Source organism: Apteryx rowi, unplaced genomic scaffold (genome assembly GCF_003343035.1).
Source record: "Apteryx rowi isolate R43461 unplaced genomic scaffold, aptRow1 scaffold_816, whole genome shotgun sequence".
Lineage (NCBI taxonomy): Eukaryota > Metazoa > Chordata > Aves > Apterygiformes > Apterygidae > Apteryx > Apteryx rowi.
Genome location: NW_020451112.1, coordinates 231,711 through 259,433, shown reverse-complemented (window position 1 = coordinate 259,433; position 27,723 = coordinate 231,711). Strand labels below are relative to the sequence as shown.

The 27,723-nt window shown below is 39.1% G+C and overlaps 1 protein-coding gene across 1 annotated transcript in view; it reads right to left on the bottom strand.

The window, feature by feature from the left end:
• The window catches only part of INPP4B (inositol polyphosphate-4-phosphatase type II B), a 284,394-nt gene that overhangs the window by 42,378 nt on the left and 214,293 nt on the right, over positions 1-27,723 (bottom strand). Inside the window, exons 16-20 of the mRNA XM_026089466.1 lie at positions 24,144-24,356; positions 16,452-16,596; positions 5,685-5,857; positions 4,525-4,648; positions 3,314-3,431 (exon numbers count right to left, since the gene is read on the bottom strand). Coding sequence (XP_025945251.1) covers positions 3,314-3,431; positions 4,525-4,648; positions 5,685-5,857; positions 16,452-16,596; positions 24,144-24,356 — 773 coding nt within the window. The remainder of the gene's footprint in view (positions 1-3,313; positions 3,432-4,524; positions 4,649-5,684; positions 5,858-16,451; positions 16,597-24,143; positions 24,357-27,723) is intronic.

Below are 27,723 nucleotides of genomic sequence, written 5' to 3'. Positions count from 1 at the left end.
GGGCACGTCCTGTTCGGGGAAAGAGGAAAGGGGGGGAAGAGGAAAGGGGGGAAGAGGAAAGGGGGGGAAGAGGAAAGGGGGGGAAGAGGAAAGGGGGGGAAGAAAAAAAAGACATAGCTCTGCTCCCCAGGTAAGCGTATGAGGTGTGCATTTTATTTAATTCATCCATGGGAAGGAAATAGAGTTAGCAAGGTCGACAGTAAAAGAACTCCTTACAAATGAACTTTGCTTAGCAACATTCATTCTCAGCCCACATGGTAGCACTCCTGGTTGCTGTCAAGTGCTGCCAGAATATTTGGGTGTGATGGAGTGCTTTCAGGAGGTTCAGAAGAAATGTTGGTTTTGTCTAATTTAAAGAATGTGCCACTGAACCAAAAATGTCACCAAACCACCGCATTGCTACATTTCACACCCCAAAATCACTACAAATCTTCCAATGTGTGGAAGAACACTGAGAAGCGCCAACCTTTAGGCATGATAAATTAACATCAGTACCATTTAAGAGCTTCCCCTAGCACATTCCACTTTTTACACATTTTTTCAAGTCTCAGGGATAATCTGTTGAGTGGCACCAGCCCTTTATCATCCTAACTTTTAAAAATCTGTAACCAATTGCACAATGACAACATCCCATTTCTGATCATTCAGAAAAAGACTATTTTACTGTGAGGAAGAGCTATCAGGAGAGTCCAACAGTAATAGTGAAGTCAGGTGAAAAACAAATACAAGTACCAAGATTTTGAGAAATAATTTAACCCTAATTCACCAGAACTTTACAGGTCCTATGCTTCTACTTAAGAAAATAAAAAAACAATAAATTTTCTTGTCATGTAGTTTTTCTCTTTTATGGCTAGATTCAGTGTAGCAATACTAGATGGTTTTGGCATGAGATAGATGGTTAGGCTGCTACATTTTCCAATGAGAAGATGACTTCATCAAATCATCACATTTTTTAACATTTAGTGATCTCTCAAAAAAACAGGGTGGAGAAAAGCCCGACATATTTAAGAGAGTAATAATAAATCATTATTTATTTCAGGACTCATTATTAAAATTTAGGTATTATATATTTAAACATATCACTAAACGTTTCACTAAAACATGACTGCTTAACAATATTCCTGCTGTCTTTGACTTTACTTCCCTTATACTCTAATATTTGTTATCACCACGCATGAAGATGTGCCTAGACAAACCCTTGCAGTGCTGTTCGAATGCTTCTGCCAGCTACCCCAGGCAGCTGCAGGCTACGGCCCCTGCAGCAGGGAGCTGGCTCCTTGCAGCCGACTGAAGTTGCATGCTCGTGGTTCATTGCGATGAACACAAAACAAGCTGTTGACAGGCACCTTTGCTTTGCTCTGTAACAGGAGGAGCGCACCGTCACTGCAGTTCAGCTGTGAAGTGCTTTTTCCAGCTTTACTTCTAGCTAAGTGACAACTTTTTATATCACTTCAGTGTGACTGTAAGTGGCTTGCCTAATCACACTCTTAGTTGAAAACATATTAAAGCTCTGCAATGCCTCAAAGTTCACGTACACAATCAAATAAATGCTATCAAGGATTACAAAAAAATAAATACGTGTTAACAACCTTCATCTATAATGAAAGAACCCAAATGCCTGAGCTGACCTGTATTCTGTCTGCATGCCAGCGGTCAGGCAYGCCAGCGACAGGTTAACATGCTGCTCCTCACTGCCATGCTCTTTCGACTGACTTGCTTTAGACACTAAAAACTTGGGCTTAAGCACTTCCCTGGAAAACCAATTACAAGTGAATGCTCTGACTCCGCAAAACAACAACTGGTAGATTAATTTTCTGCCTTAACTTCTGCAGTATTTAAGTCCAATTTTGCTGTATAAAATTCACCCCCCCAAAATAACAACTGAAATGGTCTGAAAACTGCGTGATATTTTTAAACTTTAATTAGAAAATAGTTAGCTGTCCCACTACCTTCTCTTTTTGTGATTCACCCCCAATGCTCTCTGATAGGAGCCCTCTCTTCACAGCCATAACAGCAATGGGGCTCCACACAAGCCTCACAGATTTTTTTTTTTTTTTTTTTTTTTTAAAGACTGCTACCATCTCCATTCAGTGAATACCTGCCAGCGAGTACAGTAGAGCAATCATAGGCAGCAAGTCTTCTCCCTGAAGACCGACTACTCCATCAATCCAGAACGCCTGAGGAGGCTTAAAGCTCAAGTCTCTTTCAAAAGCAGGACCTCCCAGCGTGGCAGTTCAGTGTACCACAGTGATGGCAGCGAGCCAGCAACTGCGGCTGCTGGATTTCTCAAGATTTTTGACTGGCATGATTTACAAAGGATGCATTTCTGCTGTTTTATCTACACACCATAATTATTCTTAATTATTCCCTAATGTGTTGCCTATCATATACTAGCCTTCCTGCTATTTATTTCGATCCCTTCTCAGAAGGCCCATAGGATGAAAGTGAATCATCCAGAATAATTAATAAATTAGTGGTGAATGCCCCCTTCAGAGGAAACATATCTTTTCTAAAAGTTGCTGCTTTTAGCCAAATTCAATTTACAGTCATCTTAAGAATAATGGCACTATTAGGGATGTGATCTCTGCAACACAAAGAACATTTAAAAGTTCAGACTAGAACAATAATGAAGACGAAAAGCCCGTTYGCCACGTGTAACAATCTTTTTAACCGTAATATGGCCACAGTTAATGAAGTATTTCAGTTTATGTCCTGATCTTCAGCACTGCTTATGTGAAATGCATAATTTGTAAGTCACTGTGCAAGGACTTCAGATGCTACATATTTCCTGTATGATCTTCAGCAAATGAATTGGCTTCATTTTTCAAAAGCAACCACTAATTTTTGGCATCCTAATTTTTCCATTTCCATCTTCAGACAATCAAGGCCTAACTCTTGCAYATGCTATTTCATTTGTCACACTGAAATGTAAGTTCTGGACACCTCAAAACCAAAGTACCTTGAGTTAGAGGACACTTTTATAAATATTGACCTTGCCTCTTCTCTGTGACTCAGTGTCTGGATATGTAAAATGCAACAGAAACTCAGCACAGAACTCAGAGAAACTTTTACAATTAATCTGTAATAGTTGCAACCTTTAGATCCTCATCAGGAAGGTAACAGAGAGTCCATAGGACTATTACCTTTACAAGTTCCTACAATCTTATTCACATCTCCATTAACCTGATGAAAAGTAAAATGATTGTACTTCCCATATAAAGGAACTTAGCAACAAGAAAACCATTATCTGGATCTCCACTTGCTACAGGTTAAAACTACATGCCATGGGCTCCAGGAAACGGAAAACTCTTACCGCCTTCCAGTTATAATAGGCAAAAAATCATCTGATTTGGCTTCAATGATTTTAAACATTACTTTCTGCAAATCTGAAATCCCCACAGCCATGTCTTCCAGCATACCTGCTTCTTCACCTATACAGAAAGATTACAGAGGTTATTAACAGAGCAGACTGATCAGTCACCAAATAGGTTATAGTAAGGCAATACAGGGATTATATTTTTCAGTCTGTGCATCTAAAATCACACCCCTAAATCCACATTGAAGGAGCCTACATGAAAGCTGATTTTCAAAACTGCTGACAATTCTCTGTGGCCCAAGTGATAAGTATGAGCATTAAGTATTTCTGAAAATCAACCTGCTATATACGGGCAGAGAATAACCTCAGAGAAAACATTTTTGTCCATTCTGAAAGTGTTTTTAAAGACTGTCCTGCTGTTAGAGAACAAAGGTTTTGAGAACAACAATGAGCACCCTGCAAAGGGGACTCTGACAGCTGCCTCAGAGTGAGCATCTGCAATTGCCTGGGAAAGGCAAAGCGCTGCACAAATGCTAAATCCCACTGTTTTGGTCAAAGTCTCTATTTGGGAGAAGGATTTCAATACATCTAGTTCAAAGCATTTTCAAGCATATTGCAATTGCTCTCTCCCAATATCCTTTTTAATAGCTATCAAACGATGGCATCTGTAACAAGCTGGGAATTAAACAGTTTTCAAGCTATCTTCACATCACCAACACTGACATGCGGTTTCCAGAAATGCTGACAGGGCTAAGGTTTACAGAGCCAGTAATTCTTTAAACCTGGTATTTGTGTTAGCTTTACAAAACTGATATCTGTGTCAGGCTAAATGACTATACAAATATAGACTTTTTTTTTTTTTTAATTATTAAAAACAAAAGTTCCCCTAGCTGTATTGATGAAACTAGTCTCCTGTGTTCAAGGCAATGCAGTTCAGCACACTCAGTGGAACAATCAGCAGTTAGTGTTCTCAAGAAGACTGAAAAATAAAATACTTGACTGTAATTTTTGATGTGGAATTGACATGCAGCACTATACCAGTGGCTTCAACTGTGCTATTATATGGAAGCCCACTGTCTACTAACGGGTAGTATGTGTTGATTCAATAAGCCAAGTTCCTTGAAGTGGAATATAGGTTAAAATAAGAACCTATGGGGCGAACTTCTTGTTTGTATGCATAAGGATCTTTGTTCAAGAACAATACTTACTATATGTACTAAGGAGTCCTTCATATTGCACAAGCAATCCAACAGTATGAAGCTGTTGTAAAAAGCCTTGGTCATGTAAACCTGTGTGCAGTTTGATTATAAAGCCACAGACCAATCCAGCGAGCTTTAAAGACAATGAAGAAAAGTGTGAAATTAACAGATGTGTTATGGTTAAAATAAGGCTTGCTATACACAATATTGTATTGTACACGATACAAGAAACATTCAGATATTTGAGAAAACTACAGAGATATTTAGTGACTATGTCCATCACCTCATATTAAAATGTTATTGATGCATTTTGTGGTATAAAAGGCAGTAAAACATTTCCCTATTTTATACCAGAGAAGCTTCATTTGTTTCATAGGGTTATATGTGATTTATGCTGGCATAAGTGAGACCAGAACCTCCCTTGGCAGGCTACTAACAAATAAGGCTGTGACTTCTGATGGATTTAAAAGCAGTTAAGCACCTAATGCAACTGGATCTCCGTGGCAGTTCCACCCTAACGCCTTAAGTTATGTTGGAAAACAAACACAGCTTCAGGGAGAAATTAGACCAATCATTTAGAAACAATCTATCTGCAGAACACAATCTATAGAGAAAGACTGAAAGAACTTAAGTTATTTACCAAGTGAAGACAAGTCTGAGATGAGATGTGATAACAGACTTCAAGCACATAAAATACTGCTACAAACTGAAGGGGAATAATCTGTTCTTCACTTCCAAGGCAAACAGGAGAAAAAAATATCTGGCTTGAATGGCAGCTAGAAATACTCATGCTGGACTTCAGAAAAAAACATCCTAAGGATGAAGAGAGTTCAGTACTGGAATAGAGGATCTGGGAAGACTGTAAAAATAGCTATGTGGGTCCTTCTTTATGCAGAGGGGAGGGATTAGGTAACCTCTTCTGGTCCATGCCAGACTATTTCTGCGACTCAGTGATTCAGTTGCTATGGATTTTCATCTACTATTCATTTCTCTTTCACAGTATAAAATATTTAAGTGGATGTAATGCCAAATACATGAAAAAGTTGTGTTAAATTGACCCCTCCCCCCTCCCCCAAACCCCACAAATACTGGCATGAACTCCATTTTAGCAATGCCAGTAACCTAGAACAGCCACCACAGTAGGAAATAAGTGACACGAGATAACCTACTGCTTGACTAAAGATGATGTCTCTCCTTAGGGTCAGCATCAAACACTGTGGCAAACCGCATGCGAGTTCCTGGAGCAGAACAAACGTCATTGACTGCTTCGCCCTGGTCACCACCTCTCCCATGCAGTCCTTCAGCGTAATCACCAGGGGATAAAGCTTTTCATACCAGTCACCTGGAACGAGACAGATCATTCGCTGCAAAACAGGGAAGTTGTGGTAGAAATCCTTCTCAGCTTGGCAAGGGGGCTGCAGTGGCTGTGCAGACCCTCCCAGACTTCTCCCCGACACCACGGCTCTACTCCAACTGCTGCAGCACAGCAAACACCACTGAAGATTCGCTTAGAGGAAGGATTGGAGCTTACCACCAAAACTGGGGCTAAATCCTTGGCCTAAATCCAAATATATCCTGAAACAATGACTTTCTAAGGCAGACCTAGCTACTCCGCAAAACTCACACTGAAGTGTTGTTCACAAAGCATAGAGGGAGACATGTGAAAACCCATTTAGCACAAGATGAATACAGTGGAGAGGAGGATCTCCTGTTCTTTCCAGCACTGATGACCTTGCTATCCAAGCAAATAAAGTGCAGTTAGAAGAAGGGGAAGAACCTATATTTAAGAAGAATTGGGTGCTGGAAGGCGAAACACAAGAACAAGCAGCCATCTGGGAAGGATATTATCTGTTTAATGTACAGGCTGGAAAAATACTAATCTTCATGTCACACATTCCTTTTTCTTTTTTAGCTTCTCTCTATATTCTTCTCTTTAAATATTTAGAGATATTGAACTCATTTTTTGAGTTATTCTGAGCAGACAGACTTATAACTATTTTGCAATATGTTTTGCTCTGTTGTTAAAGTGTATGGTAAGGAATATCATAAAAAATAGACTAATGAAATACTTGAAACATGGGATTCCTTAAGACATTAAAAATGAAACAAAAAGATAACTAGGAATGGATGAAAACTAGAATATAGCTGATCCAAACTTGTCTGATTATAAGTCTATTCTTGAATTTTTCAGGATTTAATAAAAACAGACCTTCATTCAAGTTGCATATCATTTTGCCTACCCCTCTAAGTATAGCAAATAAAAAAAGCTCCCCCCTTCATCTCAGTTTTATTGTTATAGTTTAAAAAGAAAGATAAATCAACACACCCAGAAGAATCTAAATTAAATGTAGGGAGTGAAACCAACTTAATACTGTCCATCACTAACTCATATTTTCTGTAAATTACTGTAGTTCAGAATCAATGATAATTAAAATCTGTTCAATTTAAATTGTAATTATGTGGGAGATAACAAATTGTTTCAGGTAACATTCTGAGTCAGACCAAGAAAAACTCACTAGTACTGAAGAAGTTCTTTAGGCAGGAAGACACAGCTGCCTGTTGGGAAGGTTACTTTGGCTATGCTATGGAAAAATATATACATAAATAAAACTGCACCCACCCAAGCAGAGTAGAGAGAACTTTGAAAGCTAGGAGAAACTGTAATAAATAAGGTGTAGAATGGAGGATATAGCAGTAAGGTCAGAGCAATCAGAGCAATTTGGGTTGCTTTGCAAACAATTTGTGGTCAAACACAATGTGTTTTAACACAGTCAYACATATTTAGGTGCAAGAAATACTGACTGGAGAACTATTTCTGGAAAAAAGCAAGTATGAAAAGGAAGTCAGGGCCATCATGAACAAAACAGAACATAAGGTGCTCCAGTTTCATGCTAAAGCAAAGAGAGGTGATGTTATATATGACGCTGACTAAAAGAGTATGGATAAGCTGCATGCCAAGGCCTGGTGTACACATTTTAAAAAGACTTCTCAAAAAAGGGAGGGTGTGCAGGAATGAGCTACCAAGATTTAGAGTTTGATCTCATTAAGCTTATCAAAAAGACTGAGCAGCAGCTTGTTTTCTCTTCTTCATGAAGAGCAAATAACAAGTATTGAGGGGATCTTTATTCTAGTGAATAAAAGCAAACCAAGAACCAAAAGGCTGGAAGCTGATGCCAGACATTCATATTTAGAAATAAGGCAGATACTTCTAGTAATGAGAAACTAGAGAAATAAAGTACCCAGGGAAGTGGCAGATCCTCCATCTCTTAATGTCTTTAAGAACAGAACACTTTTTTGGAAGATGCACTTGAGCAAAACACAAACAAAACTTGTTAAGTCTCAGTTCAGCTGGAATTTAATGACGTGACATAACAGCAAGTCAGACTAGACAACATAAACTCTCCTTTCTAGTCTTAAATTGTATTAAGAAGTCAATCAATAAGTGCCAAGGAAAGCAACTACAGCAGAATAAGATTAAAAGACATCATGTATACCAAACCAGTGGAGAGGGCTTATGTGATTGGAATAGAGTTTGATGTCAATATTCTACTTTTGAGCTTAAGAAAGTAATGAAAACAATCATAATTAGTCACTTCAAAGTAGACCTGAAAGTTCAGCCAACAGACATCTGTTCCATTTTCATGGCAAAGCGATCTGGACACAGACACAACCATGGATCTGGCAAGTAGACTGATGGCAACAAGGGCAAGAGAGAAAAAGATGGATTTCCATAACTAGCTACACTCGTGACCCTGCTTTTACAACTTCAGGTTACTTGGATAGGGCTAAAGAGTATTACAGACTACCATTTTTCATAAAAGAGCAGGTCACAGACCGGTCACAAGACACAAAACACTGAGATCTTTTTCTACTGAGTTGCCGTTTACCCAGTCACTCCTCATCTTGTATTTCTGCTACTTTAAGAACCTAACTTTGTATTTGTCCTTATGAGCTTCATCCTATCATGCCATTTCATCAAGATTAGTTCTCATCCTGCTCCCATGGTGCCTAAAGCTTCTCCCAGCTTTGCATCATCTGCAGATTTTATAAGCATCATCTGTATCTTATCATCCAAATCATTAATGAAAATATTCAATAATACAGGACCCAGAACAAACATAAGTGGATTCTATTTCATACAGCTTCCAGGTTGGCAGTAAACAACTGATAAATACTTTCCATTACAATTTTCCCAATTATTTTGCACATATCTTTTGGTAGCTTCAAAATCATTTTCTTGTAAGAATTTTGTGTAAGACTGTGTTTGGAATATCTTACTGTACAAAGGTAAAAATGGGACATATTTGATAATATTACTAACATTAGTAATTTTTGTCAGTGATAGTTGGGGATAGTTAACAAAGGATTCAAATTTTGGAATTCTCAAGACTATTTTTCCCATTATTAACAGGCAGTCATGTTAAATGTATAAAAAAATGAATATTTAATGTCCCAAACAATACAATGCCATGACATTACTCTGTAGAAAGCTTTACTTATATAGATATTTTGCTTTATAGAAAGCCTATTGTCATTATAATTCTGTTTAGTTATGCTTAAAATAGCAGTTTTCCAAAAATAAAAATCAAACAAGAAGTTTGTAGCAAACCATACCCTAATGGCTACAGGAAAAGAAATTATTTTATTATAAAATGTGTTTATTATAGAATGGAATTGTACTTGCCAACAGGAAACAAGATAAAACTATACCCAAATGTAATTAAATTATCCATAACAACCATTTGACTCCTGCTTATACTGAAAGCTCTTGCTCACAGTTCATAAGGATGCCCAATTCCCAGAAGGTGGAGCTAGTTAGCAAGTCTAAAAGACAGACTGCCGTGTTATTTACTATTCTCCATTATAAAATTAGCATTGGCTATTCTGTTTTGAAAACAGAGTATTTATGAATGGAATAGTATATGGAAAATATAACTGCCTGGTATGCATGGATAAATTTGGAATATTAACAAAATTTGTAAAGAGATAATATTTATAAAGAGAGCTTTAAAAACCTGGTCTGAATTCAGGTTTAGATTATTCTGATTCATCTTGCCACAACAATGCTGACATGTGAGGATGCTGCTTGGCTAGGAGTCACTGCTCGCAAGTGAAGTCCAAAAGATTTTGGGAGAGGTGCAGAATGTCCTACAATTCCTCCCTCACAAGAAAACCTGCAGTTGGCTCAGACTCAGTTTTTGCTATAAAGAAGATAGTCAGGCACATCGAGATTCGGGACCTTGACTCCTACACTGACTGATGATAAGTTGGCAGAGTCACTGAAGGAAGGCAATGGTACAAATTATTGCTTTTGTATCTCACACATTCAAGAGCTCTCAAAAACACTGACCCTTCGGATCTCAATTTTCTTTTGTTTTTTTTTAACTGCAAGATTTGCATCTTAAGCAAAGTCAAAAAAAGTATAGAAAAAGACCGAAGAACTAACTGAATGAGTAACCATTTCAGAGAGGACACCAGGAGCAAGGAGAGAAGCTACAAGGAGACTACAGGTTGCTAAAGAGACGAGGGCAGGTTATCCTGTTTGGAATACTCAGCTTCCAAACAAAAGTCCTAAAACCTAGTGATGAAACAAGAAAATTCAAAAATCATGCTAGTTAGCCTTTGGAAAGGAAACTAAAACAAAGTATAAAAGCCAGACATGAAAATGGAAGATGGAGGGAAGAAATTAAAAGAAATATTACCGCTAAGCAATTAGTGTGGGATTAAAAGGAAAGAACACGTGCAGCACAAGCACCGCATAGATACTGTGCTTCCATTTTTAACAATGAGTTGTGGAAATTGAGCTTATGATAGAATTTGCTCTTTGGTTGCTGAAAAATGTCTTTCAGTCCTATGTCCTCTTAATCAACAGGCCTTTACAAGCAAATGATCTGCTTAGCATCCAGCTTGCAATTTCTACACGATAATATCCAAGCTGCAACATGTCAAACTGCAAGTTAAATTTGATAAAAAGTTTGGCACAAAAGCAAGCTCCTGTTCTTTTCAAAATCAGGCCCATTGAGCTGTTTATTAAAACGTGCTGGTAATCAAATAGGAAAAATCTTAAGGTTTTGCAATAGCACTCCTTTCTCCTTTACCCTGGCTAGATAGAGGAAGAAAAGCTACTTCTATCACTGCTGGATGTCCAACACCATCTAAAAATCRCTAAAAGTCTTTGATGACTTTAAGTTACCTCAAAATGTAAATGTTATGAAGGCAAAAATTAAAAGCAGAGTTAAAAGCAGAAGAAAGCATAACCTCTTGCACTTAAAGTCACAGAGGACTTTACAGATGTACAGCAATGAAGGTAACAGCAGCTACCCAAGACTTCAGGAACAACTTGTTTGCTGTAGCAAATCACTTACTCCCTTAACATACAAACATACAAATAACCCATGAGAGGACTGAGGCAATAGAGGTCAAACAGTATTAATAAGCTGATGACTTGACATCAGAAACTGAACGTTAGACAAACTCTAATGTCTTAATGGAACAGTCAAGCAAAACTAACCCACCCAAAACAACCACCCCCCCAACACAGCTGGTGCAAACAGCATGAAATAATTAACCCACAGAGTCTGAATTTACTCTAACAGTATAGAATCATTCTTCTGAAATAATCTTTTTTAAAGGGAAGTTTAAAAACTTAATGTGGCTTGTGTATTTGACCTTGCATCATAAAAAGGTTAGCTTCCTATTTCTTCATTTTCCCAGTCAGGTCTTGGAGCTCAGTTTAACTCAAGGATGAGAGCTAAGCTCTTTGAGAAGGGATGAGATTTTATCCTAACAATTCTGCAACATTTCTCACAAGAGAATCACAAACCTGAACAGGCCTTTCTGCAGTTAATATAATAGTGTTTTACTTTGACTGCACAGCTTTGGTGTCAGGAGGAACAACTCTGAATTCTTGAAGATTTACCATTCCATATTGATCACCTGAGATTTTAAATATGATCACACTAGTTGATGGTGAAAACTGAAACTAATGAATCATAGATACACAAGTGTCTCAACAACTTTGGTTACAAAGGAAACAGAAAAAGGTGGCAATGGCAACAACAGATATAAAGGTAAGGCAAGTCTAATATACTCAAAATATAGGGGTAATGGATAAACCGTACTATAGAAGTGTTGTGAAACTGGATATTCTGAAGCCTTGTTTAAAAAATAATTTGATTCAATTAAATGCTCTTCCTTTCTCTTTCACATTGGAAGTCTTTAAGCCTCTGTCAATACCTGAATCACTTAGAGAAAGACAGAAGTGGCAAGTCTTATATTCTGGGCTATATATAGCCCAGTAAATTAACCTATCAAAAAGAAGAGGAGGATACAAAAGTGAGAGGGGAGGAAAAAAAAAATGTGGGGAAATAGGTAAGCTTCATCGAATTTTGGAAACAAAGGTGATGCACAGATAGGTTTAAGAGAACAAGAAAGAAAAATGTGAGGACAAGGAAGGGAAGAGAAAGATTTGCAGAACTGTTCTTGTTTCCTCAAAATAAATGATGTCTGCTAATCAGGAAATATATACTTTAAGTGAGAATCTTTCATTTCCGCCTGACTAAATGATACCTTCACAGTAAAAGGTCATCTTCTGAAGATGCAAACAAAACTAGAATACAGTCTTATTTTGCATTTTCACCATCAATTACATTTGGATGTATGCAGTTCCCCAGGGTATTGAAATACAGAAGGGTTTAATCCAGAATTGCAGCATCACCATCAGGAATAGGAATTTTTAAGAAAAAATAACCCACATAATCCTACAGGAATGTGCCTATGAACAGTTGTTTTACTTTATTTCAGCTAGGACATCTGGCACCACTCCCTAAGTGCTCTTTACTGCCAATGCTGAAGGTTACTGTTGGCCCTTCCACCTGCCTGGTGAAGTCTCCAATTCCATAAGTCACTTCAGGCAAAATCCAGCTGAAATCATACTGCCAGCTGAAGTTGTTTGACGTAACTGGGCAGATTTTGCTTGTAGCAAATTAGGGAGCGCTCCCATGAAGAGAACAAGTAAAAGAATGGTCGGGTGGCAGCTCTTTGGGAGCAGATGGAAGTGAGGGCCCCTTTTGACCAGCCCTGCTAAACCTGGAGATCAGTCAGGTGCTGTATAAACATGAGAGCAAGCTACTGCATTTTACAGGCACCTCTAATGCTTGAGGACAGGCTTTCATATCCTGGTTCCCACAGAAAATGAGAAGATGAAAATAAAAAGATTTTAATGTTGTCAAGTAATTCTCCAAAGGAAACCAGTCTCGAGAAAAAAAAAAAAAAAAAAATCTCTCTTAAAATCCATCTACTCTTCCTGATTTATCCTGCAGAGGAATCATAATACTGCAACTGATGAAACATACCACGTTACCTTGGAAACTGGTAACTCAAGCTCAAATTCAGCCCAAAGTATATACTCAAAGGTCACACTGCATGAAAAGTTAGGCTAAGGTGGATATAATTCACGCTGAAAGGTAAGTACAATAGAAAAGGTGTTGCTGATATTTCAAATTTCAAAGATTTAATACAACAAGCAAGCATGTTGGGGGGGGGAATCACACAATGTCAACACTAAGATTGCAAATACAAACCTATCTTAGCAAGTTCTGAACATGTATCAAGACAGCATCTACATTTATAGGAATATGCTGTTACTCAAAAGAATAATTGTCATACTTTCTATCATCTGAAATGATTGTGTGATGTATTTTTTAACATCTATTTCATTCTGTTATATGCTACACAGTAATTGTATCAATCAGGTTCACTAACATGAGCAAACATTTTATCCCATACTTTAAAGCATACTTTTCAATAATTTCACCAAAGCCCTGTGTTTGTTCCATTTTTCTTTCAAACAGTAGCACAGCTTTTCTTAGGACCAACCCCAGGGCTGAGGCAGTTTCAGATTTGATGATCTTTCTGTGGCCATACATTTTCAGTATTACTCAACTAGGTTACGTATTAACCATAGTTTGAGTGTAAGTACAGCATACTGCAAACTTTTCCTTTACACGGTTTGTGAATTGTATGCACTTGACTTGTGAATTTGTATGCACAAAATACTATCATTTTGGATGTATCTATGGGTGTGAACATATTATGATTTCGTATCTAAGAAAAGATTGTGAATCCATGCGGCCAGGCTTCATATGCACAATGGACTAGAATTAAGAGTGAATTTATAACCCACCTTAGTATTTCAACCTCTACCTAGGTGCTTCACTATGCATCCTCTATACTGCCTGTCAAACTCTCAAGGGAGTCATGCAGAGAGACAAACAAACATACAAGACCACACCTTCATACAGAAGTCAAACATGAAAAATTCTGGCCCCAAAGCCAATGGTTTCAGAAAACTGTTAGGCAACCAGCTTTGCCACACACCCAGACAAATCTTCAGAAAGGTCCATCTTTTAAATAGGTCCTATAACAGAAAGCCATTTATAACCTTTCCCATTTCTGTATGACCTTGAAATTTCTATGGGCTGACATAAGCATTGTGACTCCAGCTCGCGTGCARTCATAATAAGGACACGCTGCCTTCCACAAAAAGCCGAACATGAAAAGATAACAACCTCCCCAAAATCTGCTGCAGTTTACATTTGATGAGATGCTGCAGAACACAAAGCACAACTCAGCAGAAGTAACAATTCTGCTCTCCCAGAAGGACACTTCTACTGATTCAAGAGAATTAGGGGAAGACCCTGCAATTAGGGACACATTTAAGAGAAAAAATTATCCCAGTGCCGTAACACCTAGAGGCTTTCTTTGTCCCTGGCCTGTCAGCTCCAGAACATAACCTTTCAGCTGAACAAAACACATCTCCTACAATTTCTAACCATTACAATCACCATCATTGCTTAGCAAGTGGTATTTTTCAGTCTATTTGATGGCCACTTATTACAATCCTTAAAAGGAAGCAACTTGAAGTACTTTTGACTTTGTGAGCTAAAAGTTCTAATCAATATTTCAGTTGCCTGTGTAAAGTGCAAGCCTGAATCAAAGCTAAGAGCACCCTTCTCTCCTTTTTACAACTAGAAGTACAATGTAAGACACAAATGGACTGGTTCTGGTTAAAAATATTTCATGGCTTATACAGAACCACAAAGTAGATGCACAGGGGCTTGAAGAGAGTGAAGGAAAAAACAGGAATCTGTATTTTAAGCTTTCATGCTGCTGAGCTTTTCAATCTCTTGCTTTTACGGACAGAGAGCATCCAAAACTAAGGAAAGCATAATCCTTAATCACGACTTTTTTTTTCAGACTGGATAAACAAAATTCAGTCTCAAATCTTGTTCCATAACTAAAAGGATGCTTGACACATGGAATACTGATTATAACCAGCCCGCATGTGTACATACTGTAGTAACATGAGGGAAGAAGTTTGGGTGAAAGTGTAGTACCCTCCCCACAAAACACTTTTAACAGTCATACTGGATTTCTGCTAATAATAGCAGAAATACTAGTTAAACAACATCTAGGGGGAGAGAGAAGAGTTGGGCACAGGAACAAATACTCAGTCTCGTTCTTGTAATCAAAGTTGGAAAGGTTGGGCTCACTTTTTAAAGGCTGTTGCAAGTTGACAAATATTCCTACCTCACTGTTGAGAATTTTGTACCTTCTCATCTAAGGAAGGTCTGAAAAACATAGAAAACTTTTGAAAAAAGCACAACTGCATTGATACTTTGCACCTGCAAGCCATCAATAAAAAATACAGATGAGATCATCTCTCTTTCTCTCTCTAGCATGAGGGATACTTTCCTGGTTGATAGAAACTCACAGAAGCAAACAGATTAGAAATATTCTGTGGACTATTCATTAAAAAAAAAAAAAATTAAAAAACCTTCCAACACATCTAGCAGGGAAAATAGGAATTCCAGGATCCCAACACAAATCTCTCATATTGGTAGAAATGCTGACTTACTAGCTACATTAAAAAGCAAGTTTGCAACCAAAGTCTGGTGTGATGAATTTACCACTACTGCACAAATGATACATAGCTGAAAAAATAACTTGAACTCCAAACATATAGGAAAGAACTACAAATAGGTTCTAACATCTTCAAAAGCATTAGAGTAAAATTAAGTCATGAAAATCTGGAGAAAGAAAAAACTGTAAAGGAAAATAGAAAACAAAAGAAAATACAGGAGAAAAAAATCAAATAAATGGGTTATGTTTTGTTTACTGAGGAGCAGCACAAGGCTTGGTTCTGCTTTTCTTACATTTGGAGTGGCATACATGACCACCAACGTGCCGTCTCATTTGTTGCAACGCACGCATGCATATACACATGCATGGAAGAAAGTCTCTCTTCAGACACATGAGGCAGATCTTGACTCATCTATATTGTGTGAAAACAATAAGGAATCCACCCATAGGGAAGATCAGAAGATTGGGGGCAAGGACCTGCTGTGGCCAGAATTTTCTTCACATCAGCTCACGGAATCATCCCCTATTGTAGCATTCAGTACTGAGATATATCAACTTCTGTATTCACAGAACAATGAATTTAAGCAAATCAGAAAACAAAACTCAGTAACTCTTTTCAGAAAAGCAAGAGGGTTTACAAAAGAATGACACTGAAATAGAACATTTACCTTTCCTTAGAAGTTCCCTATGGGTTAAGATRCACTTAATTTTTTTTCCTCAAAATGGTATATTCAAGTAAAACCTAAAATAAACTAAACTACATCAGCCTTCAAAAGAAAACACCTTACTTTCAAAAGGTTTTCATGTAGCACAAAAAATTCAGCACTGCAAACAGTTTAAGTGCACAACTGAGACGTAATTTGATAAATAGCCTTCAATCATTCAAGGCTAGGACTGTGCAAAACCTTGCTATCAGCACTTTCATCAAAGATACTATTGACTCTTCTCTACCCCATTTCTCTGCAACTTCTTCCATTTTTATTTACTCTAGTCAATGAAAACAGGTTGCTTACCACCTGCGTGTGACATCTTGCAATCTGCTGGTGAAGGGTCATTTTCACCTTCTTTAATGTTGCTGCTGTTGTCTTTTTCAAGCAGTCTGTCCACCATGGCGATAACGCAGTTTAAACTCTTCCCCACATTGTCCCACACCCTATCCTGAAAAGRGCATGAGTATCACTACACATTATTGAAGAAGCATAAAAAGACAACACCAACTTCTTAATAGCACCTTAAGCTGGAGAAAGACAAGTGCAGATTACAGAAATATTAGGGATCAGCATATTACCATTTTCCTCATTAGGCAGTGTACCAGCAGTTTAAGACTTTTTCATGGACTTTTTTCCTGCAATTTTAAATGACTGAACTGAAATTTTTTTTGTTTTGTTTTGTTTTTTTAGACACTGAAAGGTGTATGTGCTTCAAACCGTACATGAAGATGCATGCAAAATATTTTAGGTCCAACCATAGAGAACTAAGTAGTTTGACTATGTGACATAATACAGTAAGAGTAAAGACATTCAAAACCTTGCTAAAACAAATCTTGTGTGCAATTGCATAGTTTTGCCAAGGTACTTGGCAACCTTTTTTTGACAATATACCCTCTATTTTTATCACATGACTTTTGTTGTGCAGCTCTCATACAAACTGCAACCATGACACTTCACTGAGGGTATTATAAATATGACAATTACAGAAATAGAAGTCAAGTTGAACAAGCCAGAGAACTAAAGAGGAGATAACGTGGAGTGAGAGGAAGATGGAATAGAGATGCAAGAAGGTTCCTTCAGGTGCTGGATCCTGCAGAAATGAAAGCTCTTACACCTACTCTTGTGGGGTCAAATAAGAAAAAGGAAAAACCAAGCCATACAAGACATATCAGGCTGTATACAAGTCTAATAAACAAAGCTCAGAAAAAGCATGTGTGCTTTGAAACTGAGTCATTCTGAAACAAATGGAGAGCAAGCGGAGGTTTTTTTTTGGGGGGGGGGGGAGGAGGGAGAGGAAAATAATGTCACTGCTCTTCTTTCTACTTTATGATATAATAGCCAGAAGCATCATGTACATGTCAGGGTCTTTGAGGTGTAAGAATGGAGTTGCAAAAGACAATACAAGAGAAGGTCAAGGAGAAGAACTGAAAACTCAGGTAATGCCATGCTTCCATATAAACGGTAATGCCTGGAAGTTGGACAAGGGCAAAGGAAAAACTACCACTGAGACAAACTTTTCATCTAGCATTTGTTTTGAATTACATGCCACTGTTCTTAGGCCATCATTGTGGCACCAGTAGAGGGATGCAGTCTTTCTCTGTCCCCCACTTGGGGGCACATCCTGTGCCAAGGGAGCACCCTGCACTGGGGGGCACGGCAGGGGCCTGCAGAGCGAGGAGCACCAGCTTGCTGACTCTGTTCAGCAATGCAGATGCTCTCCTCCAGCTCCCCAAAGTGGGTCCCCGGAACTGGAAGGACCTTTTAGGGCAGCCTGAAGAATATGTGAGCACCTAGGAGTATAGGAGAATGTAGGAATTGGGGACAAATACGGTTTGAGGACCTCCCTAGGGCATCCCCATGCCTTGAACACACTGTGATATCAGAAACTGTTATGGTATTTCATCTACAGATGAGTATTTCTCTTAATGACTGAAAACATGTTAAGCAAGCTACACTGAACATGAGAGAAAATACTGTTGTTTTACAAGGGATGAGAAGTTGGTAACTATCAAGCAAAACTACATTTATTTCACAAATTTTTTCAAAGATGGTCTCTAAAGCACTGCATGCCCAATGCAAGAAGAATATCTATACCTGTACACTCAAACCAAACTATTAGACACTTGACTAGCTGAAATTCACATCCATGGACACAAATTAAAGCCAAAGGCAGAGGACTTTACTTCAAAAGTTTAATCCCATATGTACCTCAAGCTTTTCTGGAAAAAAAAAAAGATAAAATGATTGATTTCAGCCATCCACAAGCACTAGTTTTAGGAGAAGGATTTATGAAGAGCAATGAAATATTATAATTAGTAAAAATCCTGGCCCCAAATAGTTGCAAGTTTTACCAAAGTATCAGGGAGCTTTAGCCTTTCCTACCACTTAAGTTGCTGAGGTGTATGTATAACAAGTTGTTTGATGCGCTTGCAGCAACATAATTTCCCCTTCCTCCCTCTGTGTTGGGATTGCACTGTCCCAGCAAATGCTGTTAGGTTCTTAACGAGCATCTGGAGTCATTGCACAGGCAATGCAAATACGAGTTCCTGTTTCATTTAGGTAAGCATGCTTTTCTCTTTTTAAACCAACTATTAACTTAGTGGTGAGATGATGCCTACAAAATTCACACAAACATTCCCCGAGGGTTTTGAAGTAAAATTCATAAACATCTGTTGATAGAAAAGCTCACTTTCACTAAAATACATCTGGCCTTTTTACATATGGGCAAGTGACACACAGAGAGCAAGGGCCTGTCCTATGGCTCTTGATTTCTCCATGCAGGAGGCTCCTAGGATTAGAAGCCATCATTAAAGGCAGTCACAAAATGTAGCTGTGTCTAGCATTCATGTTGATGTTAGTCTGTCTGGATCGGAGATGGTCACATTTTTACAAAGGACCCACCGAAGTACTGCAGTTTGGAAACCGAACTTTTGAGTAAAAATGCAGTTTCTGAATTAATTAAAATAAAGCGGCTCCATATTCCCTGTGAGAAGATATCCATCCATTTCATATTTTCTCGCCCCTTAGTATTCCCATAATGTTTTCCTCTAGCCTAGCACATCTTCCACCCACATTTCACCCTCTTAAGCAATCTGTTTTCAATTCTCCTAAGAGCTGCTTCACAAGTGAGCATTTCACAGCATGTGTCAGGGTAAAAGGAGAAAGTATTCCCAGTCTCTCAAGTAAACTTTCTTATAAGTCCTCTGTGTGAAGGAAATAAGTCTCGTTTCTTGATAGACTAAAGTTTTGAGTCCCTAGATTCCTAAGCAGGATGTTTCCCCCCAGTACTGGTTTTCCCACCAGTTGCTATGGGGCTAATGGGAAGGCAAGTTTCCAGTTGTGGTGTGAGAGAACAAGAGAAACAAGGTCTCTGACTCCCTCTCATTACTGTTTCTTCAAGCTCAAAAGCCAAATGCATGACAGGAAGAGGGGAAATCTGCAACAGGGCTTGCACCTGTAAAGACAAGGCACACTGGGACAAGTCAACAGCAGGCTGGCCTCTTCTACTTCTTCCAAGTTTCAAAAGCCGCTTGGGACTCTAGGGTCTCCTGGTGCATATGGCAACAGATCTGCATTTCCCTAGGTGTTGCTAGTTACAAATGCTGGAGTCATACTTCTCTTGTTGCTTCTGCTGGGGCACTGGCAAGCATGCACCTATACTTGTAATGACTTCCATGAAAACTTAGGCTTTGGCATCACGGAAAGCCAGGCACTTTTCTCAAGGCATTTGAAAATGAACCTGTAAAATAACTCTCTTTCATCCACCCAGTTAAAGAATGCAACTCATTCCCATCCACTTTGAAAGCACCTTTAAAAGGCCATTCAACTCCCTCATTTCAGAGAGGGAGAGCAAGAGAGGAAACGATTCCCCTGCCATTACACCTGACCAGGTGTCTGCTCCCCAAGCGTTGCCAGCCAAGCAGATTCCCAGAGGCTTTTTGTTTTTACAGGATTCTCAGGCCTTTCTAAACTCCCTGCAGAGCTCTTCAGTCATCTCTTGCCCTTCCACATAGCGCAGCACAGTTGCTTGCATTACTCGTGCAATGATGCATACGATGTGGGTACATAGTCATATGTTTCCATAACACTCTTCAGGTATGCTCATAGATAGAGCTAGTTTCTTAACGAATGTGCATGATTAACATCCTCTTGTGATGTGACAGTGCTTTGGAACGGAAAATATTGTTTCTGTTCCCTGTGGTGTAGGTTTCCTCAGRTATGGTTGTGACACGCCGTACAGCACGTTCCCCAGTAGCTGTTGGAGTTGCTGTGTCAGAGGCTGGGACCCAGACCAACCCTCTGACAGTAGATGCAGCTCTACAGGTCTCAGGGTGCAGGGAGTGCTTGGGGCCTCTCTGGGAGGCCTGGGCTGGCAGTCAGCYCTCCTGCAGGAGGTGTGCTGCTGTTGGTGAGTTGTGTYGTCAGGTAAGGGAGTTACGGGAGGAGGTCAGTAGGCTGCGCAGCATCCGGGAAGCGGAGCAAGTGATAGACAGGGTATTTTCGGAGACTGTGCAGCTTCAGGAGTCCCAACCCCCTGCAGCAGTGGAGTTGCCAGAGGGCTCTGTGCCGTGTGAAAYGGTACATCATAACATCATAGAAGAAGGCTGGAAACTGGTCACTGCTCGTGGGAGGAGAAAGGCTCCTACTCCTCCTGAAGACCTGAAGCTGAAGAACAGGGTTAGTGCCCTCCAGGATGAGGAGGAGATGGGCATGGCTGCCAGGGAAGTACCTGGGACAACAGACCCTGTGCCCTGCCGGAACGCCCGGAAAAAGCGGCGGGTGATTGTTGTGGGGGATTCCCTGCTGCAGGGGACGGAGGCATCTATCTGCCGACCTGACCTCTTGTCTAGAGAGGTTTGTGGCCTGCCGGGGGCTCGTGTGAGAGATGTCATGCAAAGACTGCCTAGGCTCGTCCGTTTTTCGGACTATTACCCACTGCTGCTCTTCCATGTGGGCGCCAATGACACCAAGGGCAAACTGGAGACCATCAAGCAGGATTTCAGAGCTCTGAGGATGGTGGTCAAGGGTCTGGGAGCCCAGGTCATCTTCTCCTCAATCCTGCCAGTGAGGGGGATGGATGAGAGGAGGAGGAGACGGACTTATCAACATGTACAAGTATCTGAAGGGAGGGTGTCGAGAGGATGGGACCAGACTCTTTTCAGTGGTGCCGAGCGACAGGACGCGAGGCAATGGGCACAAACTGAAACACAGACGCTTCCATCTGAACATGAGGAAATACTTTTTCACTGTGAGGGTGACAGAGCACTGGAACAGGTTGCCCCGAGAGGTGGTGGAGTCTCCTTCTCTGGAGATATTCAACACGCGCCTGGATGCAATCCTGTGCAATGTGCTCTAGGTGACCCTGCTTGAGCAGGGGGGTTGGACTAGATGATCTCCAGAGGTCCCTTCCAACCTCAGCAATTCTGTGATTCTACGTTGGTTAGTATTTCACAGGAATGTCTGCCTGTTGAGATGCTGTTACAACATTATCAAAATAGTTAAATATCATTGGATACAAAATTAGTAGATAGGAAACAGTATTTCCTTCACTGGTATTCAACAATGTGTGCACAATAAACTTCAGTGTATTACTTGTTTTTCAAATATTTGTACATAACTTACTGGAAATGCCATTTTATCCAAATTCTTTTAATTCTTTTATTTAAGTCCAATCACGTTAAGTAGTCAGTCAGAAATGTAGAGCAGAAACAGTTCCAAGTGGCAACGTGCCCACCTTTTCTTGTATTATGCATGACAACACTCTCCGTTTCCCTCCTGCAGGGAGGTTTTGGGATAGCAGAAGCAGCTGGCAAGAGAAGAGAGTATCTATCCAGAGGCAATCTATAACTCTCAGGTTAAATATTTCTCCTTAAACAGTAATGCTTTAGTACTGCCTACATACAGTGTTTCCAACTACACAATATAAATAGCTCGATTCGTACTGCTGTAAGCTACACGGGGATGAAAATTTGTACTTGATATCAAAGCAGGGAGGTGCAGCACAGCATTATTACTGAGACAGTTAAGGGCTTAATGGAAAACACTAGTCTCTCAACAGAAGAGCATCCTGCCCAGCTAAAAAGCTGGGGGCTATTCCTTACAGATAAGATTTGGTTGCTGGATGGGGATGATATGGGGCTCGTTTAATTTTCAACACTGGGCCTTGAACTCACTTTCCTGATGGTCCTAAGGTAGTGCAGGCACTGGAAGTGGACATAACAGGGTCAGTTTAAAGAGTTTCATTGGTCATCACTGATTTAGATTTCAAACAAAACTGAAGTTGAAATCCCAATTGCAAAATGCATCTCTAGTCCCTGATAATAGTGGAAAAAAGCAATATCAGCAAAGAACAGGAGGATGCAGTACACTGCATACAAAGTAAAGCATCTCAAAGCTTTTTTTCTTTTATAGCTGAATTTCAGAGTAGATTACGCATTTTTTAAACTTTATGAGCACTTACTCAGTCTTTCCATTTCCATTATGCTAATGAAAATTTGATCATTAAAACTGAGATTATGTGTTATTTCCACTGATAGAAAGAACAGAAAAATAATTAAAGTTTAATATTTCAAATTTAGGAGAAACAAAATCTCTCTAAGATCTATACTGTCCCAGGTTTGACAGTGACTAACTCAGCTTTTTAAACTCAGAAAATGCTTAATTTTAAGCAAATGGGTAATCCTACTAAGTCAAAAAAACAGATAAAGGAAAAAAACAGATACACTTTAAACACGTTTACATGCTCTAGTAGATAAGGGGGCAAACATCTGCCAGAGCTCCAGAGTCCTGCTTATAGGTAAGTAAATAAATAATAATGAAATACAGCAAAGTCAGCTTCTTCACAAAGGCAGGAGGAGTAAATTAAAATAAAACTTGCCCAGAAATACTCATTTTTCTAGTGCTGTAAAATTTCATCCCTGTATCAAATCTATTGTGATATTTATTTTGCTGAAAGTTCCAACAGCTGGAAACAAATAAATATTTTGGCTTTCATTTCAAGTAAAGAACAACTATTCTAGCCCCTGAGGTTGTAGAGAAAACATGAAAAAGTGGATTCAAGGTTCTAAAGCCGGAAGACAAATAAAAAAAATTACTTATTTATTGCTTAAATCTCATGACTTCTTAATGTATGGGGTTGGAGATAATTGTCTTTTCTCTAGATGAAATATATTCCTCTTCCCTTATTTGCAGTACAGATAAAAATTACAGTTCAGGTGTAAGATATTGTAGCTCACATAAAGTAATTAATTATTTATAACAAAGATTAATATGCTGGCCTCCTTTACATTTATGAGAATACAGTGATGAACTGAGCGTACAAACCTGAACTGAATAAAAATACATCAAGAGTTCAGGATGTATACAATAAGGAAGCAGATCTATCACAAACATCCACTAAAATAATTAATTCACAAAAATCTCAGCTATATAAATAATACAAATCTTTGAAAGATATGCTAGGAATGTTAAAAACTAAAAACCATGTTGGATTTTTTTGCACAATCTCAGATCCTCTCTAAGAACAGAGGCTAAAGGAAAACAGCTCTGCTTTGCTGAGACAGAATTCATGCGTGTTTAAACTATTTATGTTCAGTCCTGGCAAAAAACAGAAGATTTTTTCCTCATTTTACCTTATGTCTTTCCAGTCTCCTTAAATATGCCTAACTAGCAAAAAGAACTCAAGTAAGAGTAAAGACAGACTATTTTCCTGCCTGGACAAGATATTCATCATCCTTGTCATTATATGCACAACCATGAAGTCGCATAGAAGTACATTGTACTTGGGAAAATTCTTTTAACTTGGTCTTAAAGGGTATATATTTTTGAAATTTCAGTAACTCAAAAAATATGATGGAGATACCTGAAAAATATTATTTCAAGTTTTCAAACTCCTTTTTTTCCAATAAAATGTGACAAAGACATTAGGACTTGTATTTGTTTATGCTAAGCTGTAGGTTTTGTGACTGAAAGCCCAGGAGTTTCCCAGTGACTTACCCACTCTTCCTCGTCGTACTCAGAATGATGAGGTATAGAGTCCTGTCGTTTAATCTGAGAAGGATGATCCTGATGCTGAGAATCACACCCTTCTTCCGCACTGTTTCTGGGCATGACCGGTTTCTTGAGGACACAGCCAGGCCGGGCTGTGTATAGTGCTAAAAGGGCACTTCTCACCAGCTGATCCTTAAATGCGTGCACAAATAACTCTGTCTAGAGAAAGGAAATGAACGGGAGATTAGGCCAAAGAGTGCAACATGGCAAGGTAAGAAATGACAACACTGAACTATACTTTGGCAGACTGGATGTCCGTTTCAGGGCAGCCTGGGAGGTGCAAAGCAATGCAAACCACCAAAYAGCAGGGAACAATTCCAGGGTTTGGGGGATATCACCATATTCTATGATCCCATTGTTCGAAGGATTGACACAAAAGTATGGTATCTGTTATAAAGATCATCTGCTTACACAATCCTGTTTTTTTCATTCTAGTTCCAAATCTTGCCTGCAGAGACAAGTCTCTGTGAGGACCAGTTTTAAGAGTACCTAACTACTGCTCAAGAATTTTCTAACAAGTGTCAGACAAAATATGATTAACAAATTCTAGTATTTCCTTAAATAAAAAACACACTGCACTCCATGGCTGAGTTTAAAGTATCTGCAAAAGCAGTGTTTTCAGGGACAAATTATGGTAACTGTAGGTATCCACCCAGATAACAAAGCAGGTGACGATKTCTGACTTCCAGCTCTATTTTCTTTCTTTATTTTTAAAGAAAGAAGCCTTTGAAGGAATTTTTCCAAGCTCTCTGAAGTTCTCATTTAATCAACAATTGCTGTATCATTTTTCTAAGTTGTTCTTGTTGACCGTGACAGCTGAAAGTTTACCTTTCTTGGTTTTGAAAAACCTCCAACCTCTCCCCATTGCTTCCCCCTCCCCAGACAAGGAAAGAAAAGACAGTAATGCCCCTGCTTTCTGCATATGGTTTTTCACATCTCCAGACAGTATCTCCATGTAACAGCATAAACTGTTGTATTGTTAATTTTCAAAGTCATTCTCAGGCCACAATCAAGTTTTAATATCAAGTGTGATACCTTGTAAGCAAATTATGTTAATATAAAGCAGAATTACACTAGTTTCACTGTATCTCCATGCAAAAGGCTTCTACAGCCCACATAATAAACAGGCATTAAATATTAAGAGAGAGGATTGCAGATCCCCCTTTTAACAGCATATCATGTCTCTTCAGAACTAGGCTTGCTTCAGTGAATACAGGAAATGCTTGCTTTCCAATTTTAACTCATCCTCAGTACAACGAAGGCATGCAGCAAAGCACAAAACAGATCTTCATCCCCACCAGCGATGGGATCTGTTCCTTGTCAACTTCATCCTGGTGTAAGATTGTCTCCTCCGATGCTTTTAATTTGGGCTGACTCTTATATCCTTCAAGAAATGCCCTTTCATGAAGCATCACTGCTCCATACTAGCGCTGGTGTTGCCACCACTGTGCCGAGTGGGCCCAGTGGGATTTAAGTGCCTTCCTAGTTACTTACACCACCCCAGATTGTCATGCTACCTATGTGCGCCTCATCTTAATTAAGTACGCATGCAGAAAAGCATGTAGATATAGTCAGAGCAACCAGCCTAAACAAGCAGTCACACAAAACTAGGAAATGCTAGAGAGAAAGGATGCCCGGCCAAGCTTCATTCAGACCTTCCATATTTCATATGCAAAACCATTAGGAGAACCAGCAGAAAAATCAACTTCTTAAGTGTCAGTTTCTGCCTGCCTGCAAATCTTTCTCCCAGCTTCTGCACTCCTTTCTTCTATTCTTATCCCACCCCTTTTTGCTAGTACTTGCTCTGCTTACATACCTCTCTTTTCCTCCTGCACTCGTTTTCTTTCGTGCCTCCACCCCCTCAACAGTTTACTGACCATAATGGTCTAAATAATTGATAGCTTCCTTAAAGCTCCAGCTGCTGAGGTTGAGCACCTGTATGAGAAGTTTCTGTTTTTCACCAATTTCACGATTTTTAGGAAAAAAGTTATTTTTGATCCATAACAGTTGCACAGAAAAAGCCTGAAAACTTGAAGAAATGCAAGTAAATAAACTAAATAAAAGTAAAGTAAACAAACTCCCAAAGGCTTGAAAATAAGAACGTTAAGGATATCTAAGGTATGACTTTAAATCAATCCCAGGACTTCTTTGAGACCTGATTTGGGATTCTTTACCGATTGGGCTTGGCAACACTATTCATCTCTCTGGCAATTGCATCAGACCCATTCTGCCTCCTCCTTACTAACTTAATGGCTAAGGAAAAGGGTGCTTTAACAGAGGCCACTTCCTTATTTGTGGCCTTTCAGGACTGCTCCCTGGTAGTCCTGGGACTAAAGTGCTTCTGTAATTAAATTGCATTCAAGGATTCTATTGGTTTAACAACAAACTACATTTTAACTACATTTTCTTGCAGCTAAATACAGCTAAATTTGCAGAACATCACCATTTATAAAATTGTATTGACATCACAAAACAAGTATATACAAAGAAATGCAAACTTTGCAAATTCTTTTAGATACTTGACTAAAGAATACTTCTGCAAATAAAGATAGGCATAGCTGGAAAATGAATTTATCAAGCCCTCTGCAAGCTGCAAATGCTGATATACTTGTCGACAGCTAAAGGCTTCTTTAATCAATTAACAGCAACCGTTGATAAAAGTCTCAGGAAAACACTACAGCAAATTGAAAATCATATATGGAGAAGTAAAACCATGCTCAATATGAAAGGATAAAATAAGCAGCAGTGGAATTATTTGATTTAATTTTCATTTTCAATGCATGCAGCCTGTCCTTCCATCTCTAACAAAAATATTTGTCTTAATTGTAATTCACATCTTTTATAGAACACATGCTTACTACTACCTAATGTTTTTAGAAAGAACCATTCTATATATCAAGCTCAACCTCATCTTAAAATAAAAAGCCTAAACAATATACATTTCTAACCAACTAGAGAAATTTCATCACCAGTCAAATCATTAATTCCAATTTCTTCAAATAGCTGTTTAATTTCTAAATGTATATGAAATTAAAAAGTAATAGAACATCTCTTCTTTACGTATAGAAGTTCCTGAAAGGTGGGAGAGCAGAAGCATCTGATATGCCTCAAGAATACAGGTAGGCTTCATGTAATTTTATCCAGAAGAGTATGCCAACACATCTCAAATCCAACCAGGAACTCTCTGCTAGTCCTGGTTCTCCCATACTCTCTCAGACTGGATAGATGGACAGCTTATTGGAGGGTATTGATGCTTAACACTGAGGGATCTAACATTATTTTCCGGTCCTGAAATGCTGCTTTGTGCTAACCTTGAGGGATCGAGGCGCAGCACCATGTGGGGTTTTTGACATTCATTCCCCCCTCCCCTGAAGCTGCTCCCTGATCTTTGCTTTCCTCCCCAACTCTCTTCCCTTTCTTACAAGCGGTCACCCCTCTGCACCATCTTCTTCAGCAACGAACCCCTTCCCAGTAACCCTCCTGCCCTCGGTGTGAAGGCAGCAGTTGGCAGGGAAGCGGGTGTTCA